The 17,943-nt window shown below is 43.7% G+C and overlaps 2 protein-coding genes across 2 annotated transcripts; one reads left to right on the forward strand and one right to left on the reverse strand.

Annotated features, from left to right (window-relative positions):
* Nucleotides 1–356: 356 nt before the first annotated feature.
* On the forward strand, nt 357–8,932 carry wnt7ba (wingless-type MMTV integration site family, member 7Ba). Its single transcript, XM_086022350.1, has 4 exons — nt 357–616; nt 1,334–1,560; nt 6,075–6,346; nt 7,746–8,932. Exons 1-4 carry the CDS (start codon nt 534–536, stop codon nt 8,223–8,225), a joined length of 1,062 nt encoding a protein of 353 aa, XP_085878476.1. The 5' UTR covers nt 357–533; the 3' UTR covers nt 8,226–8,932.
* A 917-nt stretch (nt 8,933–9,849) lies between these two features.
* On the reverse strand, nt 9,850–17,708 carry atxn10 (ataxin 10). The gene is made up of 11 exons (XM_086023017.1): nt 17,531–17,708; nt 16,615–16,806; nt 16,471–16,553; nt 16,096–16,192; nt 15,648–15,812; nt 15,461–15,541; nt 15,054–15,210; nt 14,282–14,399; nt 13,935–14,122; nt 12,447–12,510; nt 9,850–12,375 (listed from the first exon to the last, which is right to left on the reverse strand). Exons 1-11 carry the CDS (start codon nt 17,656–17,658, stop codon nt 12,191–12,193), a joined length of 1,458 nt encoding a protein of 485 aa, XP_085879143.1. The 5' UTR covers nt 17,659–17,708; the 3' UTR covers nt 9,850–12,190.
* Between the last annotated feature and the right edge of the window lie 235 nt (nt 17,709–17,943).

Below are 17,943 nucleotides of genomic sequence, written 5' to 3' on the forward strand. Positions count from 1 at the left end.
GATCATGACTCATGATGGTGGTTCTTAACAGTCAAGCATTTTTGAGTCCATTTTAAACCATTTGTCATGATTATCCCTCAATGGAAACATTCAACAATGACTGATGAATATTTCATAGCAAAAAAAGAGGACCCCCCCCAAAAAAGTAATTTTGCAGAGGATCCCATCCCATCCCATGGAAGCGTGGCTCGGTATTGGGGGTGGGCGACACGGTAGCAGCTACATCCCCTTCCCTTGCAAAGAGCCACAGCGCCACTTTTCGGATGCGCGCGAAGCGACCCACCCACCGACCCACACCCGCACCACGCCCACCCCCGCACTCTCGTCGCCCAGGTGGGAGCGCGCACTTCGGCCTCGGGATGCAGCGGCTCACCCTCGGCGCACCGCCAGTGGAGCTCGGAGCTGGAGCACCGACGGGCAAGCCTTGAATCCGCCACCTACCTGGACGCCTTGGAAAAGGCCTTTTCTAGTTTTTTGTTTTTTTTTTTTTTTTAAATAAGGAGAGAAGATCAAGTTGCGTTCAATGCGCAACCATGCTCATCATCTCGTCTCGCAGCGCGCTGCTGTCCGTCTACTACCCGCAGATCTTCCTCATCCTCACCAGCGGTAGCTACCTGTACGTTCCCCCACCTCTCGCGCTGCTCCTTTCCCGCATTTTGAACACCTCTCTCGCCTTGGATAACGTCACTTTTACGCACTTTTATGCACGGCGATCCGCGCGAGGACGCAGGTGCTGAGCACAAGGAAGTAACGTGCCCCTGGTTTCTTTCCGCACTGACTTGTTGGGCTTCCTCTTTGGTGAGACAGAATATTTTGGGAAATGGGGGGGAAAAAAATGTGACTTGGAAGATCTAGTCAGTCCAATTTCATGTTAGACCACAAAGGAATCTCAGCCTATGTGTGATATTTCCACAGACGTGGACCGTTATCAACTGCTTTGCCCTATTTTCTATAATCACGTTCTTAGTTGTGTTTTATTAATATGAAAGCTTAATTCACTGATTAACTCACAGAAATAACAATGCTCATTATTGGGAGTTTTGAGTGGCGAGCTTGGATCCAAAAGTGGCGATAAGGTATTTCAATACGAAAAACGTTTCTTGTAATATTGCACCTGTTATTCTACAAAACTGTTTTTGCTTTAAAAGGATATTCATGATTCAAAAAAAAAATTTTTTTTTTAAAACATGAGTTTGTTTTGTTAGTTCACTGGTCCTCCACATGCTCTAATTTAAAAGATTCACTTTCAAAAAAAAAAATAATAATAATGTCAATGAAAAGTGCATACGGTTCTGACCCGTGTCTTGATCCGGGGGACTCTGTCTGCATACAGGACGCTGTCATCCGTGGTAGCTTTGGGCGCCAACATCATCTGCAACAAGATACCGGGCCTGGCTCCCCGTCAGCGGGCCCTCTGTCAGAGCCGCCCGGACGCCATCATTGTCATCGGCGAGGGAGCCCAGCTGGGCATCAACGAGTGCCAGTACCAGTTCCGCTACGGGCGCTGGAACTGCTCGGCCCTGGGCGAGAGGACAGTCTTCGGACAAGAGCTGAGAGTAGGTCAGTCCATTGGCGACTCGGTATAGATTGTTGATGAAGGTTTTTGGGACAGTATAGAAGATACAAGACATTATATCCCCTAAAGTCCAATCTTGCGCAATACAGATTTCACCGTGCGCTGTAACTTATATCTGACGTTTCCCCCCGAAATTTAAAAATCCACCTGTTGCTGAAACTAACCCTTAACTCATTCGCAGCCGGACATTTTCAGACCCCACTTTTACCCGAATGTTTGAAAAAAATATAAATATAAAAGTTCCGTCAAATTCGTCAATGGCAGTGAATGAGTTAATCGGGGTTGGACGTGCCGTCGCTAAGACTTGAACCTACTTGTAGCAAGGTTCTGGATATTTTGTGTATTTTATTTCATGAAACCCCGACTGTGGATGTTATGAGAAACAATGACTTGTTACGGTATATTGATATCTACATATCTGTTGACCGGTGTTATTGGACCAACCTTATTCACTTGGTTTGTGTCCATTATACAAATCACGTTGCAACGGCACATAAGCGGTTCCTTTGAGGGTACGGAAACCGGGTAAAAATACATTGTTTACCCCTAAAAGTAGTATGTTCAAAATCTGGTAAAATAGTATAAAAGCAGTACCTTGTAAAGTGAAAATGTTTATCTTAAAAATATGAAAGCACCCTATTGAGTAAATTACTGGATTTCATCTGACGGTATACAGTTTTCCAGAGCCCATCCTAAAATAGAGGCAATCCAAATGTGGTTGAATGATCCCCCCCAGATTTCAGAATGTAACTGCAGAGTTGTAAAACTTGTCAAAGCAATGTTGCCCCTGCATGGAGACGCTACACGTTTAGGTCAAATAGGTTCGAGTCCACTCCGCGTCCCACTCAAGGCCGTTGGGTCGGCATTTGCGAACGGGGACCGGATTTTATATGAAATTGTATTGCCATGTGAAATGTTTTGTTGCGGCGGCGTTGCGAGTTGCGGGTTTGGACCCGCGTTTAATCTCGCAGCTCTGGGAGCAATCACTTTGTTCCACAGAGACAGACATCTGGATCCCTTTCCTTCTTTTGTCAAAAGGAAATGTCTCCTTTCACTCTGTGGCGTGTAAACGCGGAGAAGAGTACGCTCTGGATGCAGCTTGTGCTCCCCATGGAGACTTCAATTTAAGAACCTTCTCCGGCACTGTATATTGATTCTATAGAGTGGTGAAAAGTAACAAAGTACAAATAATTTGTGACAGTTTTAAAGTATCTCTACGTTACTTATTTATTTTTTCAAAATACTGTACGATTTTATTTTTATCATCTGCGTTTTAAAACACGTATCTGTACTTTCTTATTGTATTTCAACCTCTGCGGTGATAAAAAAAAAAAAAGAAATCTGTCAAAAGAGTGATCTTGATCAAGATTTGGTGGTCTCAGGCAGAAAAAAAAAAAAAAAAAAAACTTGTGATGGCAGAAACTTCGAGAAACATTATTCTGGAAACATTAACAAAGACGGACAGCATATTGATGTTGACAGCTCGAAAAATGATTTGTGGCAAACGCGCTAGTGTGTAGCGCCGGCCAAAATCCCACAAGCTTCTGGTGTATATTCTCCGTTTTATCTGACAAAAACGCATACAAGGTGGGGGTTTTTTTTGTAGCTTGTTAGCTTTAGCTAATTTAGCCAAGTCTCTGTAAAATGAAAACAAATATCTTCTAAAATCAACACACCACAGAGAAAAGTGTCGTTAAAAATACTGCCAAATTGGAGTGATCAAAAATAAAAATCATGACAAGTCAAGCCGTTGCCTCCCCTCTCGAATGCGTGTCCGCTGAATGTGCCGAAACCACACCCTGCTCACCTATCAATCAAATAGCTCTACTACGATTTGGAAAAATGGATGCGACTTTGTCTAGCATCTTTCTTATGCCTACACCTAATCCCAGATTTTGTAACTAATTAATCAGAAAATCTTCCATAATTGATCGCAATTAATCGTATTTTTCAGATACAAAGTTTGGAACCGATATTGAGTAAAATCGTGGAATTGATGTGGAAAAAGTATATTTTGATTCAAAGACTGTTCTAATAGCTTTTGTTGATCCTTGAATACGATTCTTTTCCTGGAAAATACAACCGTTGAACGATACACCAAAGACTAATATGGTATTTGAATTCGGTTTTGCAAAGTGCGCAAATTATTTTGGATTTCTCCGATGAGCCGCGGAACAACTTTTTAAAGTAAAACGTAAAATTACGTAATAGTCCGTCTTTGCGACAGTGACTCTCTTGAGTTTGGCTGCAAAGTGAGCAGAGGTCAGCTGTCACCGGATGTAAATAAAATTGAGTTAACTGAGTTAATTTTTTTTAATTAATTTTTTAATTAATCGCAAAATGTTCCATAATTAATCGCAATTAATCGTATTTTTCAACAATGCTTTAACTTTGACAGCCCTTATTTAGACACAAATTTCTGACTTCACTTTACAGGGTCTTCAAGTCCAAAGTGTGAATACATACTTAGGCCACAGCTGCTCATCTACGAATTGATCAAACATAGGCGAGCGTAAGTGACACAAGTCACGGTTTGGTTTCACCAGCAATTGCTCAAGAGCGTCAACTGAAACGGCACTAATGTACCATCTGTACCACTTCATCTGCTTGACCACCGCTCCTTTGAACTCATTAAGCGTTGAGAAAGAGCCGGGGTTGAATCACGCTAACCACTAATTGAAGTCAGGCCCGGCAGCTGGATGGCAACAATGCGCTGCTGTACAATCCAAACAAATCACGGCGAGAGGAGATGGCTGTTTGGCCGTCGCATGCGCCTGATGCCTTGAGAAATGCTCCCTGTACAATACATGCGGATTGTACAGATTCAGTCTGATGAGAGAAGACTTCAGAGTTTGTTATTAGTTATGGATTGGGGGGGGGGGGGGGGGAACCACAGGCCCGATGGTTTCACTTTGTCAGGTTGGAGGGGAGCCATTAGAATCGCTCCTACCCGAGACGCGGTGCATTAATACCGCGGCCTGTTGAGAGGACGCATTACACTGATTGGCGCGGGCGGATATCCCATTACGCCGACCCACCGTGGTGCCAGTAAATTAATTCCCCACCCCCCCAACCCCCCACCCCCTCCACAGCATGCCATTAAATATATGGGTGTTTATTCTCCGGTTCAAATGGTGACACGCAAAAAAAATGCTTGGGAATGGGCATGTGTCAGTCAAGCTCGGCCACAGAGGGTTTCGGCACCGTAGTATCGCTTGCAAAAACAATGTGGAACGCCGAAGACGGACACAGCAAGACATTTAAGCTGTGTGAGAAATTCCATTGATGAAACACATAAAACATAACAGGAAGGCTTATCCAGTGAAAAAATAAAAAATAAAAAAATACTCTTCTGGTTGGCCAGTAGATGTCACTTGTGTTTTCCTCAAGTTTGGACAGTAAGTGAACCATAACTGCTGATGACTTCAGCCTGCAGTTGTGGACACTTGACATAAATTAGTGTTTAAAAATTGGCCAAGGGACCAGAAAACGCAGAAGGAACGATTGCAAGATTGGACAAGTAGTTGTTAATAGTTTTTTAGTGTCGTAATTGCGTCTTAAGGGGCATCCTTGAAAGGCGCAGTGGTTCAGTATGTGGGCAAAGGGTCCAATCGACTTAGAACAACATTTCTCAAGAAATAATTGTCAGGAATTCATGGGGATTCCATCATCGACAAACCACAATATCCATAAAATATCCAGAGAATGCGTAAAAAAAAATCACGCCATGTGAACGAGAAACCGATGCCGAACGACCTTCCCTCCCTGCATTTGAAAACTGCCATGAGTCCATAAAGCAAATTACTTGATGGACTTGGAAGGACTTTGGAAAGCCGTTCTAAGGAAATGCGATTCGTCACTGCATCGACAAAAGTGACTAAATAAATAAATAAATAAAAGTACGACTCAGCCTTGCAAAGGGAAAACCATATATCAATAACATCCAGAAGCGAGTTCTGGGCTCGGGCTGCGATGACGCAAAGTGGAAAAGTCCGCTGTGGTCAGACGACTCCGTGTTTCAAAAATTGCTTTTGGAAATCTTGGCTTTTCTCGTCCTCATTGACTAAAAGAGGCAAAAGGAGCGTCCAGATGCTTCCCGATATAAAGGCAGAAACGTCAGCATCCGTGATGGTATGACGGTGTTTCGGTGGCCTACGGCATCATGGGCAATTAAAAACCGTCATCGCCGCCTGTGCTACATGCGGAGTCTGGTACTGCAAACCAGATGACGTCTTCTAATCGAAGCCACATTCTGCATGTGGTACATGAAAGAACTGCTGTCCATAGTTACCTCGCACTGACAACGTAACACCAGACCGGCCGTTAAAGTCTAACAAGACCTTCTTTTCAGGTCTAAAGACTATCAGTAGCACTGAGCAACATAAACAAACTTAAGTCCAATATTTGTTCCATGAAACGGATTTACTTAGTCCCCGATAGTCAATGCTCTTCATTTCATAACATTTGGATGTAAGATTCTGGTCGAACTTCTCTTCAGGTAGCCGGGAGGCGGCCTTCACGTATGCCATCACGGCTGCCGGCGTGGCCCACGCGGTGACCACGGCGTGTAGCCAAGGCAACCTTAGCCAGTGCGGCTGCGACGGCGAGAAGCAAGGCTACCACGACCGCGAGGAGGGCTGGAAGTGGGGCGGCTGCTCGGCCGACGTCAAGTACGGCGTGGAGTTTTCCCGCCGCTTCGTGGACGCCCGCGAGATCAAGAAAAACGCCCGGCGCCTGATGAACCTGCACAACAACGAGGCAGGACGGAAGGTACTTAAGTATGCACCGTGCATCGTATGAAGTTATACCAAGTCACCTTATAGATGCCGTATCTGGTCTTCAAAAAGAGAGAAGCCCAATAAGGTGACATAATGAACTTAATTGACAGTTTAGCTAACCCCTACGTATGTGTAACATCTCAAATCAAGTCCAGAGTCTTTAACTCCCAAGTCGAATTTAAAGTCTTTTACTAACGTGAGTCCAAGTCGCAATGAGTTAAGGCCCTTTTCTAGTCTAGCTACACCAGAGATGTCGGTACCCGAACAAAGTTATAATGACCCTTCATTTCGCAAGAGTTACGTCACAGACCAACCCGTGATGGTTGAAAATCTGCAATATGGAGACCATATCAAAAAATTAGACATGAACCGCGGTATAAACGGGGATTACTGTATGTGGGCATTTTACAAAATTTTGCTGGTTCATCATTTGTCATCTGTCAGCCAGGATACCCATCCGTCATTCGTCAATCCGTCATTTTTCATGACGAACTGAATTGTAATCATCCGTCAGTTAGTCCATCAGAAGTCCGTTGGTCCGTTAGTCGGTCCCCCCCAAAAAAACCTCAGACAAACGGGCGTCCGCCAGTGACGGACTAATGTACCGGTTAGTGACGGACGTGGTTAATGACGATTACACTGACGGATGAAAACCCATTCCGTCATTCATCAGTCGGATGAATGAATGAAAAGTAACCTCATTTTTAAAAAGGTGTCCCGTCATTTGTCAGTTGTCAGCAAAACGGGACGGAATGATTATATGTAAATATTAGGGCTGTCAAAGTTAAAGCATTAACTATGGAGATTAATTTACATTTCATAACGCACTAAAAAAAAATAACTCAGTTTACTCAGTTTACTTCCTGTAGCAGCTGACCTCTGCTCACTGTGCAGCCAAACTTAAGAGGGGAGTCACCGTCGCAAAGACAGACTTTTACATACTTTTACTTTAAAGTTGCTTGACGGCTCATTGGAGAAATCCAAGACAATTTGCACACTTTCCACTGCCAAATTCAAGTTCCATATTTGTTGTATATATTCGGTGTATCGTTCAAATGTTGTATTTTACAGGAAAAGAATCGCATTCAAGGATGAAAGAAAGCAATTAGGACCGTCTTTGAATCGAAATCTACTTGTATTTTTTTTCCATATTAATTCCAAGATTTTACTCAAGAAAAATAACACTTCCTAGCTTCGTAAAAAATTGTAGTTGAAAAATATGATTAATCGCGATTAATTAAGGAAAATTTTGCGATTAATTCGTTTTAAAAATATAATCGTTTGACAGCACTAGTAAGGAAAGTATAGATATCTGTAAAAATCTACTCAAGTACAGTAACTGTTCTTCATTTCAAGGTCCCAAAAAACTGAATCCGTGTGTTTGTGAACAGATCCTCGAAGAGAGGATGAAGCTGGAGTGCAAGTGCCACGGCGTTTCCGGTTCCTGCACCACTAAGACCTGCTGGATCACCCTGCCAAAATTCCGAGAGATCGGCTACCTTCTCAAGGAACGCTACAGCGCGGCGGTTCAAGTCGAGCCGGTCCAGGCCTCGCGCCTCCGCCAGCCTTCCTTCCTACGCCTCAAAGAAGGCCGAGCCTACCAGAAGCCCACCGACACCGACCTGGTGTACCTGGAGCGCTCGCCTAACTACTGCGAGGAGGACAAGGCCACGGGGAGCACGGGCACGCGGGGTCGACTCTGCAACGGCACGTCGGCACACACGGACGGGTGCAACGTGATGTGTTGCGGCCGGGGGTACAATACGCACCACTACACGCGGGTCTGGCAGTGCAACTGCAAGTTCCACTGGTGCTGCGTGGTCAGGTGCAACACCTGCAGTGAGAAATCCGAAGTTTTTACCTGCAAGTAGAAAGCGGGATGTAAGGTCAGGGGATTTATTCAAAAGTATTTATTCAAACATTTTGCACATTTTTTTGGACGTCCTTACGGACGGGAGATGTCAACTTCCCTTACATGCCGGTGTGAATCCTGCAAGAGAAAGGATATGTTCATTTGAAGCCTTTAAAAAAAAAAAAAACAACATGGACCAGGTGTCACACACATAAGGAACTCAATTTCTACAAACACCAACGGCTATAAAGCTGAAATGACTGTAACTCACACTGTATTCTGTTTGAACACTGAAATTAAAAGTAAATAATTTATGTTAGATTTTATTGCATAATTCCTGAGGGTGGAAACAACAACTTACCATTTCTTGCTTCTACTGTTGCAAACTGGACTTCTGCAGCGTCGTCGGTGTTGATGAAATATTCAGCCAAATGTGTCGTTTTGTACCCATGATTGGTAACTTGTCACCTTTCAAGCTATTGATTACGTACGGGCGCTTTTTCTCGGGCCCGCTCTATTTTTAGCAATCCGAGCTCGTGAGTGTGAACGGCCCGACTTGTGTTCATTGTTTTGTTGTTTTGGAAGGGCTGAGAAAAGCCCGGCGGAACGCCACCGTGGTGCTGCGACCAGGTCGGGCTTGCGGTGGACGTTCCCATGAATGGCTCGGACCCGGAATTCCAACACTTCCAGCGCGGTTTAAGCCCGCCTGGGTGGATGGCATGTGCCTTAACCACACAGACCAAAAAGGGGGGGGGGGGGGGGGGGATATGAGCCACTCAAAGGGCCTTGCAGCTATTTTTGGTCCATCAACCCATCATGTGTTAAATAATGTTTATTTAGGCTTTATATAACTGACAAAACAATTTGAAGAGTCTATTTTTATATGAGGAACATGGCACTTTATGTCATTTACAAATGGAAAGGACGTTGCCATTGAAAAAGTGTTTACTAAAAAAAAAAAAAAAAAAGAAAAAAAAAAAGTGTTATAAAGCGGAAGTCAACACAATTTTTTTTCAAGAATATGTTCTACGCAAGCCCACTAGTTGAAACAGGGCATTCTGATAAATATTGCGTATGTGGAATAAGTTTTAATCCACTCGTTTTTAGCCCTCTCCGGGGGCGGCCATTTTGTCTTCTGTCGACTGAAAATGACTCACAACGACCAGTGAGCAGTTGTTGATTTAATTTACATTCCACAAACGCAAAATTAAACAGAATGCCGTGTTTCAACTAGTAGGCCTGCTGGGAACGTAATCTTGAAAAAAATATGTTTGGGTTGACTTCCGCTTTAATATTGTGTTTATGACGGAGGGGGGGGGGGGACACGTTTGCGAGCTATAAATTATTCAGGGTTTAGACGGTTGTTCCTAAATTGTAAATAATCCATGCTAGTAGCCCACATTCTCAATATGACGGTTCAACGTAGACCAGAAATTCAGTTTGACTGTAATAGTGAAATTTAGTCCAGACTTCAGTGTTTTTATAATTATTGCTTTCGAAAAGCGACTCCATGCAGCTCATTTCTTTAGCTTCCTCTTAATGCCTGTTGTGTTTTTTTTTTTTGGGGTGGGGGGGGGTCGCATCTCGGCTTCAATAAAGTCATTATAAAACATTGTGGGTAGCAAAGAAATGTCTTTATTAAGCCTTATCTCAAATAGGAACAGGGATTTTTTTTTTTTTTTTTTTTTTTTTTTTGCTGAAGGGACAAACACAAAGCAGTATAAAACGCTGATATGTGAAACTCCAGAAGTCGTGGCCCTGACTAATATGTTAGGAGGTGACCAGACGGCCGTGGCAGCGCTGAATGACTCGCACAGCCTCTTTCCTGTGGGGCTCAAAAGCATTGCAGCCAGCCGGTCGAGCGCAAGTAACCGCTGTTTTGTTAGCTGTCTGAAATCCTTGGGGACCGGAACCGCGTAAGCTCCCCGCACTATGGCGGCGGATTGAGGGGAGAGTCTGGCCGATTGTTTCAGTGCATCTTGTCATTAACAAAATGGGAGACAGAGCAAACAGGGCGAGGCAGGGCACGGGCGGGCCCGTAAAGCAACACATTGTTGAAGTGTCAGGACCGTTCAGCTTATCGGGTCGGGAGTCTGTTCTCTGGCCCCCGTCGTCTCGTGCACTCATCACCACGACAAAAAGTAAATTACCGTTTGACAAGAGTGAAGAAACGTTGCATGAGGTGTGACAAGTCAACGCCGTCAGGTTGAAAGAAGTAATTAGCCAGATTGAATGTCTTAAGACCTTTCAGTGCTGCATTTATCTACAATCGTGAAATGGGTTTGGATCACATTTCCAAAACTAAGAGGAAAGTCTTAACATGGCTGCAGACGTCACCGGCGTTCTGCGATTCAAACTAATGCTCAGATGGGGCTGAATCACAAGCAAGTCGCATCAACTTGGCTTAACTCATTCACTGCCATTTACGGATCTACTCGTCTTTTCACAGTCCAGCCATTCAATCACAGGAATTATATTTTTTTAGGGCTGTCACAGTTAAAGCATTAACTATGGAGATTCATTCAAATTTGATAACGCACTAAAAAAAATTAACTCAGTTTTATTTACTTCCTGTTGCAGCCGACCTCTGCAGCCAAACTTAGAGGAGAGTCACTGCCGCAAAAACTCACTTTTACATAGTTTTACTTTAAAAGATTGCTCGACGGCTCATTGGAGAAATCCAAAATATTTTGCACACTTTGCAATGCCAAATTCAAGTTCCATATTTGTTGTATATCTCTGGTGTATCATTCAACTGTTGTACTTTACAGGAAAAGAATCGTATTCAAGGATCAAAGAAAGCTATTAGAACGGTCTTTGAATCAAAATTTACTTTTATTTTTTCCCCACATTAATTCCAAGATTTTACTCAAGTAAATATCGGTTCCGAGCGTCGTAAAAAATTGTAGTTGAAAAATGCGATTAATCGCGATCAATTATGGAAAAATCTGCGATTAATTAGTCAAGAAAATGTAATCACTTGACTGCACTATTTTTTTTCTTTTTTTTCAAACGTTAGGGTAGAGGATTGTCTGAAAATGTCTGGCAGTGAATGAGTTAATAAGTCAAGTCATACATTTTGTCACTTATTCATGAATAATACACGGCTTAGCGCCGTTCTATCTTTTCTGACTTGCTCCATTCGGAGACCTACACTCGCCAACATGATGTTGTCAACCTTTGTTGAATTGGAGAGCTAAAAAGTAGTCAGTGAGTTCTACTTTGTAGAGCATTCTCAATTGAGTCTGCAGAAAGGTTTAAATGTCAACCTAAAAAAAAATGTAACACTCTCACATTATGCTAAACCATACCAAGGATGCAAAATGCCTCTTGCGGTTTTGGGCCTGTTTTACAGCCACTTCTCACCAGCCCCAACATCCCTAGGTAGTGATGATCACATTTTTTCCCCCCCCCCCCCAGTTTTTCCTTGTCCGCTTCGGAGGTTTATACATTGGGACAGTATTGGATCTTTGTGAACGGTGGGTCTGTGAAGCCCTTTCATACTCTTGTGATGGTTTAAGATAAACTGTGAAGTTAACGTTAGCTTACCTGTCTTTGCGGGTTGTAAAGTACCAGATGAAGTTAGATGTAGTGGTTTTTTTCTTTGGCTTTCGAAAACCAAACAAATGGCGCACGGTCTTGAAAATACTGATTTTAAAATGTACAAAAGTCAGTTAGTTCAAGTCTAAGTAAAGTTGATTCTCAAGTCAAGTCTTATATAGGTTTTAGTCAAGCAAGTCCCAAGTTGTCAAGTTCTCTCTGTCTCATTAAATATTGGGTTCCAGTCTTTGGATTATAACTATTATCTAAAAGGTAGCATTAAAAGGTCCTTGAGCCTAAACTTGACTTTTCTACAACGCAAATTCTATCATTACTATCAAGCATTGTTTTTAGGTGCTATAAAGTTGGACATGATTCCTCCCTACACTATTGCCCCACAATTGGGAAACCTGTGGTCCAGTCGAGGGGCCACCCTTGAGAACCTCACATGTCCTTCTTGGTGGGTCTGAGCAACAAGCTGCCGTCCCGCTCCTCCACGCGAAAGCCCAACTCCTTGAGCGCCGAGTAGTCTGCGTCGCCGCGGCGCTCCAGAGAGGCCAGCAGCTCCTGGTTCCTGGGGTTGCGATCGAAGAGGTTCCGAATGGCTAAAATGGACCACTGGCCGATGACTGCGAGTGTGATTAAGGAGAGACGGCGTGGAAAATATGAAATTGATCAAATTTGGATGTGTCCAGGATACAGGGGTTGTTGCTGTCGATTCTGCAGTTGTCCAGAATGAGGGGGATGCCTTCCAGTTCTCTCACCTGAGGAAACAAATTCAAAACCATGTCATTTTCTTATTCCCCGCGTGTCCTGTTGAACTCTTTCCCAGCTGTGCTACAATTGCAACGAGGTACGCTCAACAAAACCAATGTTGTTGTCTCTTATAATAAGTGAGAAAATAGGGCCCGTGTATCAAAATTCCGAGTGATTATTTGAAGGCAAATGATACCTACGGGGGGTTTTGGGGGAAAAAAAGCAGCGGCATAGTTGTGGGTTCGCCTCGGCCTGTCACGACGACATCATCTGCTTCTTATCATTTATTTGCGTCTATAGGCTCAATTATTGTATTTGCTTGCTGCTGACCTCCACTTGTCACGGCGGTTACTTTCTAAATAGAGCGCCAGAACTAATAGCCGAGTAAAAAAAAAAAAAAAAAAAAAAGAGGGGAAAAAAAAGCTGTTGGTGTTGTCAAAGACTAGAACAAACGGCATTTTCCATTGCAGCAACCGGACTTGAGCTTTATGCACATCCAGTTCGGCACTTGGCGAGGACATCTTATGCTCCAATCTCTCCAGACGGTGAACGGAGTAAAATGTGGTTTACTGGAACTTACGTGGTGAAAACAGATATGGGGTGATTTCTGACCACTGACAGGCCGCAGATCAGCATCCATAAATATTACGGAGAGGCCAACTGAGGGTGTCCATCCCACAAGCATTCCATCAATCGCTTCCTATTAAATGGGACTGGCCCCTATATCGTGGCACGCACGGAGGCCAGCTCCTCCCCAGACCGCTGTAATATTTATCTTGATGTGACGAGTGAGATGTTGACAGCAGGCGATGGAGGCAAACTGATAAAATCGCGGCGGGCAAGCTCGGGAGGCAGGCGGGGGGGCGGGGGGGGGGGGGGGCAGAACATGCTTTGTGAGGACAGGAACACGCAGAGTCCATCAACTCATTTCCTCTCTGTCGTCGTCCAGCTGAGTTGGCGGCCGCCTGTTCCTTGCTCGCGCTGTAAAATAATAACGCAGTCGAGAACAAACGCTGGGAAAAAGCAGGGCATCCATCTCGCTTTTCAATCCTTCTTCAAAATGAAACTCACAAAAGAAGACCAATAAAATATATGATGACTGGAGGTGTTATTTACGGAGAGCAATGTGATTTTTACACCAAAAAAACTCACACGGTAATGGTAGTAGAGCTAAAGCAACTCAAGAGGTGTCCCGGCTGGTCCACCAAGATTAGAGGCGTCAGGAACTACAATTTTAGCAGGAGAGCTCCGCCAAAGCCGAAGAATCCTGATTAAAATCAGCTCCTAATTGTTCATTGTTTATTAGGAGCTTGATGTGGTTATTTATATGCACAAAATGGCCGCCCAATCATTCACGCAAGCACTGTAGAAAATGGATGGATGGATAAACTGAGAATGCAGAGTGACAGATTATTTTTTTTTCTCTATCTACCTTGTTCTGGTTGTTGGAGTGGGTGTAGCACAAATTTGCGACAAGCCTGATGAGGTGAGCCTTGAAGCTGACGACGGGCGACTGGCTGGACGGGTCCGTCTCCTCGTCGACCGGGGAGTTGAAATTCTGAGCCGAGCTGAAGATGTTCTTACTGCTCTTTCCGATGGTGTGAACCTGCTTCAGGAGCTCTGATGGGAAACAGGAGAGACTCTAAAAATCGGTGTTTTATCACCCACGGGGCAGGAATGCGTGCGGGAATCTGCTTTCCGTCATGACAACTTTACGACCGCAGTGGGGCGGGGGAGGCAAGTCGCTCGGGGGAGGTTGTTGTTTGTGATTTGATTTACCTACGGTGGTCACCAGGAGGTCCGGATGGTCCTGTAGGAACATGAACTGTCCTTGGTGTGACGTCATCTCACACAGCACGTCGAGTAGACTGATCACCGTCAGCGCCTCTTGCAGGACCTGCAGAGAATTGCAATACAATATACAGTAAACCAGAGCAGGCTCCAGGTTAGCGGTCCCGCTATGTACAATTTATAACTATTTTGTTCGGACTCCTGTTTATTTTGGGTGTAATTCCACTGTCGAACACTAGATGGCGGCGCCTTATTTTGTTTGCTATTATAAAAGAAGACTGAAAAGAGGTATTTTGAGCCTAGTTAGGACTGCTCCATTATGAAAAAATATGAACCACAATTATTTTGGCAATCACGATTATTTAAACAATCATTTATCATCATTAACAATAATCATTAACAATAATCATCTAAGTTCCTTTTGGACCAAACAAAATTAGTTATACATTTTCATAAAAAGGTGCAAATGTATCAATTCAAGTATGATTTCCTTGTGTAAACAAACATGGTGTGTTGGATGTAAATGCATATTAAGAATCGTTTTTTTTACGATTATGCCAATTTTGTAATCGTTGAGTGTAATAGTCGGAATTGTAATTGAACTTCGATTAATTGCACAGCCCTGAGCCTAGTTTTTCATGTCAAATCCTGCCGGTCCTTTTATGTTTTGAGAGGCGTTAAATGGGACATAACTATATGTCACTGGCATAGATGGATGAACAAAGACACACATGACAAAAATGTACCGGTCACACTGTACCTCGTCACTGGAGGCAGAGCCGGTGGCGAGGCTCAGCACGGCTCCGCAACCTTTCTGGAAGGAGGAGGCGAGGAAACGGGCCACGCCAGGAGGGATGCCGCTATCCAGTGACTCGCCGCCACTTAGCTGGGCGGAGATCAGCTCCAAGAGGGTCAGCCTGAAAAAGACAAGTGGGGCATTTTTTTCTACTGATTTCTTTTCCAGTTTACAAAGCTTACAAATTTAAAGCGTTTTTCTGCTCGGGCCCTAATTAGCCTAATTCGTTGTTTTTTTTCCATTTCTTCCAGCATTCAGTCTGCATATAAAGTCCCTTTTGAAGATTATTTGCATCTTAATGGTCTTGTCATGCACTTGGCAGCTACAGACTTGTTTTCAAGAATATTAGTGTACGAATGAACATAAATTACCTTTCACAGGGAGACATTGCAGAGTACATGTTTCCAACCAGAGCTGAAGACTTGAGAAAATGCTGAGTTGCAATAAGGACCCTGTTAAATAATAAGACATTGTGGTGAGAAAAAAAAAAAAAATTTAAAGGGGGGGGGGGGGGGTCACTCTTCTGTGACATGGGCAAGCCTGCCAATCGTCTCTTACGTCCAGTCCAGCTCGGGTTGGGTTCGGCAGAGCGCCATCACCCTGAGCGGCAGCTGGATGTTCTGCAGCTGGGACAGTTCTTCCACCTTGCTTTCATCCAGGCACGTGTGCAGCACCATGGAAGCGTAGCTCACCGTCTTCTCGTCGTCCGCATTGAGCACCTGCCTGCTCCCAGTGTGGGCAAACGTCCCCGTGATGAGCCCTTTTTGCCATTTATGTACTCACTCACATTATTTTCTACCACCATTTACACCACCTGTCTACATGTAAGTAGATTTTCAGGTATCTTTCACCAAAATGTATATAATTTATTTTGGGGGGGTGGGGGGGGACAAAAAACATATTTACTTGTACTTATGTACACAGTGTGAGTGCTTTTGCCACCCGTGTGCCCTGGACATCATTGCATTGATATGAAGTGTCTTAAATTGCAAGTGCATCAACTTACAAGAGCAGACCTGGAAAACTCAGCCGCCAAATGTCATCTTTACACGCTTGGTTCGCCACGGATATATTGCCAAGAAACTGGATCCCACACCGCAGAGCTAAAATAGATAATTGAAGAAAACTGTGTTACAGAGACCAAAAAAACCATTGAAAACTTTTTTTTTCAATAGTCTTAAAATAATTATCCTTTATTATTTGAACCAGGTCTGAAAAATGGATCAAATTGAAATCATCTCACAATGTAGACGAATGTCATTTTTAAATCGCAAAGGCCTGCAATTTCGTAAATTGCATAAAAGTTGAAATGATAAAGCCACAGATTTGTTTGCATCGTTGTTGTACTATTAAAAGTTTCCATTGGGAATTGATCACTTACGCTCAAAAACGCCATCCCCGCTCTTTGAATTTGTGCAAAAGAATCTCAGGAGGTGAATGGAAACGTCAACAAAACCGAGTTCCCTGAAAGAAGAAACATATTGACGTATTGCCATACACGCGCGTGAATTATGCATGTTGTTACCTGAGGAGGCTCTGGCTGCGAGCACTTTGCACGCAGGAGTTCCTCAAAGCCCGGAAGCACTCGGCAGCGAGCCGCAGTGGCAAGGCGACGGATTTCAGGTCTGGACTGGCGCCGCTGGGAGCTTGGAGCTCGTCGCTTAGTCGGGATAAGAGCTTCAGGAGCGTGGAGAAAGCCTCTCGGTCCACAACATCCCTGCAGGTTGAGCAAATAAAACGTCATAATTATTAATAAGAAGAAAACATTTCATTTATCCCGTGAGCAAGCAACTATCTCAATTTACTTGGAACATCAATATTCCCCATTGAAATGAATGTCCTTAAGCCATTCCAGTCACCCATTTGTTTTAAATGATTGTGGAGTGGTTCAGAGTTTGGGAAGAGAGTTCCAGGTCTGACATGCAGCGGTCACCTAAGGCCTACAGTTTGGTTTGAGGGGGAAGGAAGAGGTTGGATGTGTAGGGGGTGAGCAGGGTCGTTCGGGTAGTCAGGTGCATTGCTGTGGATAAAATAGTGGGCGATGAAAGATATTTTATAATACTTTTTGGAGGTTTTGGAGAATTAGTGTCCTGTTACAGTCCATGAACTGTAGTCAAGAACACACTTTAACGTTTTTTTTTTTCTGAGGTCATCAGGAGTGCTGCAGGAAATGGTCCGAAATTGTTATTGAAATAATGTATTTTTGGATTAATATGGCCCTGTCATTCAGTTGAATAAGGTCACTGCAATCAACTACACTATGTTCACTTTTTCATTTTTAACGCTGCTTTAGCTTCCATCTCGTCATATAAGGTGAGACGGTGAGGATAATATACAAGTATACTCAGCTGCTACACAGTCGAATGATTAGTTCAGTTAGCTTAGCAAAAGCTAACACCTCCGCTGTCGAACTACGAAACAACACACGAATTCGTTCCCACCTGAATTCCTGGTCCCGCAACGCGGTCGTAAACGCTTTGAGAGCCTCCAAGTGTTGGTGGCAATGTTTTTCATTCAAAATACGCGCGATAGACGCCGAAAAGTCATCCGGTTTGGTAGTAGCTGACATGTTTTCAGCGAGTGGGTGAAACGCGGAAGTAGGTCGACAAGGTCATTGGTTGAGCCGCAGTTAGGGGCGGAGTCCAAACATGTGCTTGTGTTTTCAAGCATATTTCATGCATTTCAATGAAAACATTGGCAACAGAAGGTGAAGGAATGGAGCAGATAACATTTATTGCAGATTTAACCCTCACCTGACTTCACTTGCCTTCTGCAACGTTTAATTAGACATAATTATTACCCACACCCAGTTAATAATCCTTCACCCAAGTTCAACAGCCACATATGAAATCCA

Source organism: Filicampus tigris, chromosome 22, assembly GCF_054856515.1.
Source record: "Filicampus tigris isolate MCC_2025a chromosome 22, RoL_Ftig_1.0, whole genome shotgun sequence".
In the NCBI taxonomy this organism is placed as follows: Eukaryota; Metazoa; Chordata; class Actinopteri; order Syngnathiformes; family Syngnathidae; genus Filicampus; species Filicampus tigris.

Coding starts and splice junctions, on each gene's coding strand:
- wnt7ba (XM_086022350.1), top strand. CDS start 534: ATGCTCATCATCTCGTCTCGCAGCGCGCTGCTGTCCGTCTACTACCCG. Junction 617..1,333: donor CTCACCAGCGGTAGCTACCT/GTACGTTCCCCC, acceptor GTCTGCATACAG/GACGCTGTCATCCGTGGTAG. Junction 1,561..6,074: donor CGGACAAGAGCTGAGAGTAG/GTCAGTCCATTG, acceptor ACTTCTCTTCAG/GTAGCCGGGAGGCGGCCTTC.
- atxn10 (XM_086023017.1), bottom strand. CDS start 17,658: ATGTCAGCTACTACCAAACCGGATGACTTTTCGGCGTCTATCGCGCGT. Junction 14,400..15,053: donor GCTCTGCCTCCAGTGACGAG/GTACAGTGTGAC, acceptor AATTCTCTGCAG/GTCCTGCAAGAGGCGCTGAC. Junction 12,511..13,934: donor ACTCCAACAACCAGAACAAG/GTAGATAGAGAA, acceptor TTGTTTCCTCAG/GTGAGAGAACTGGAAGGCAT.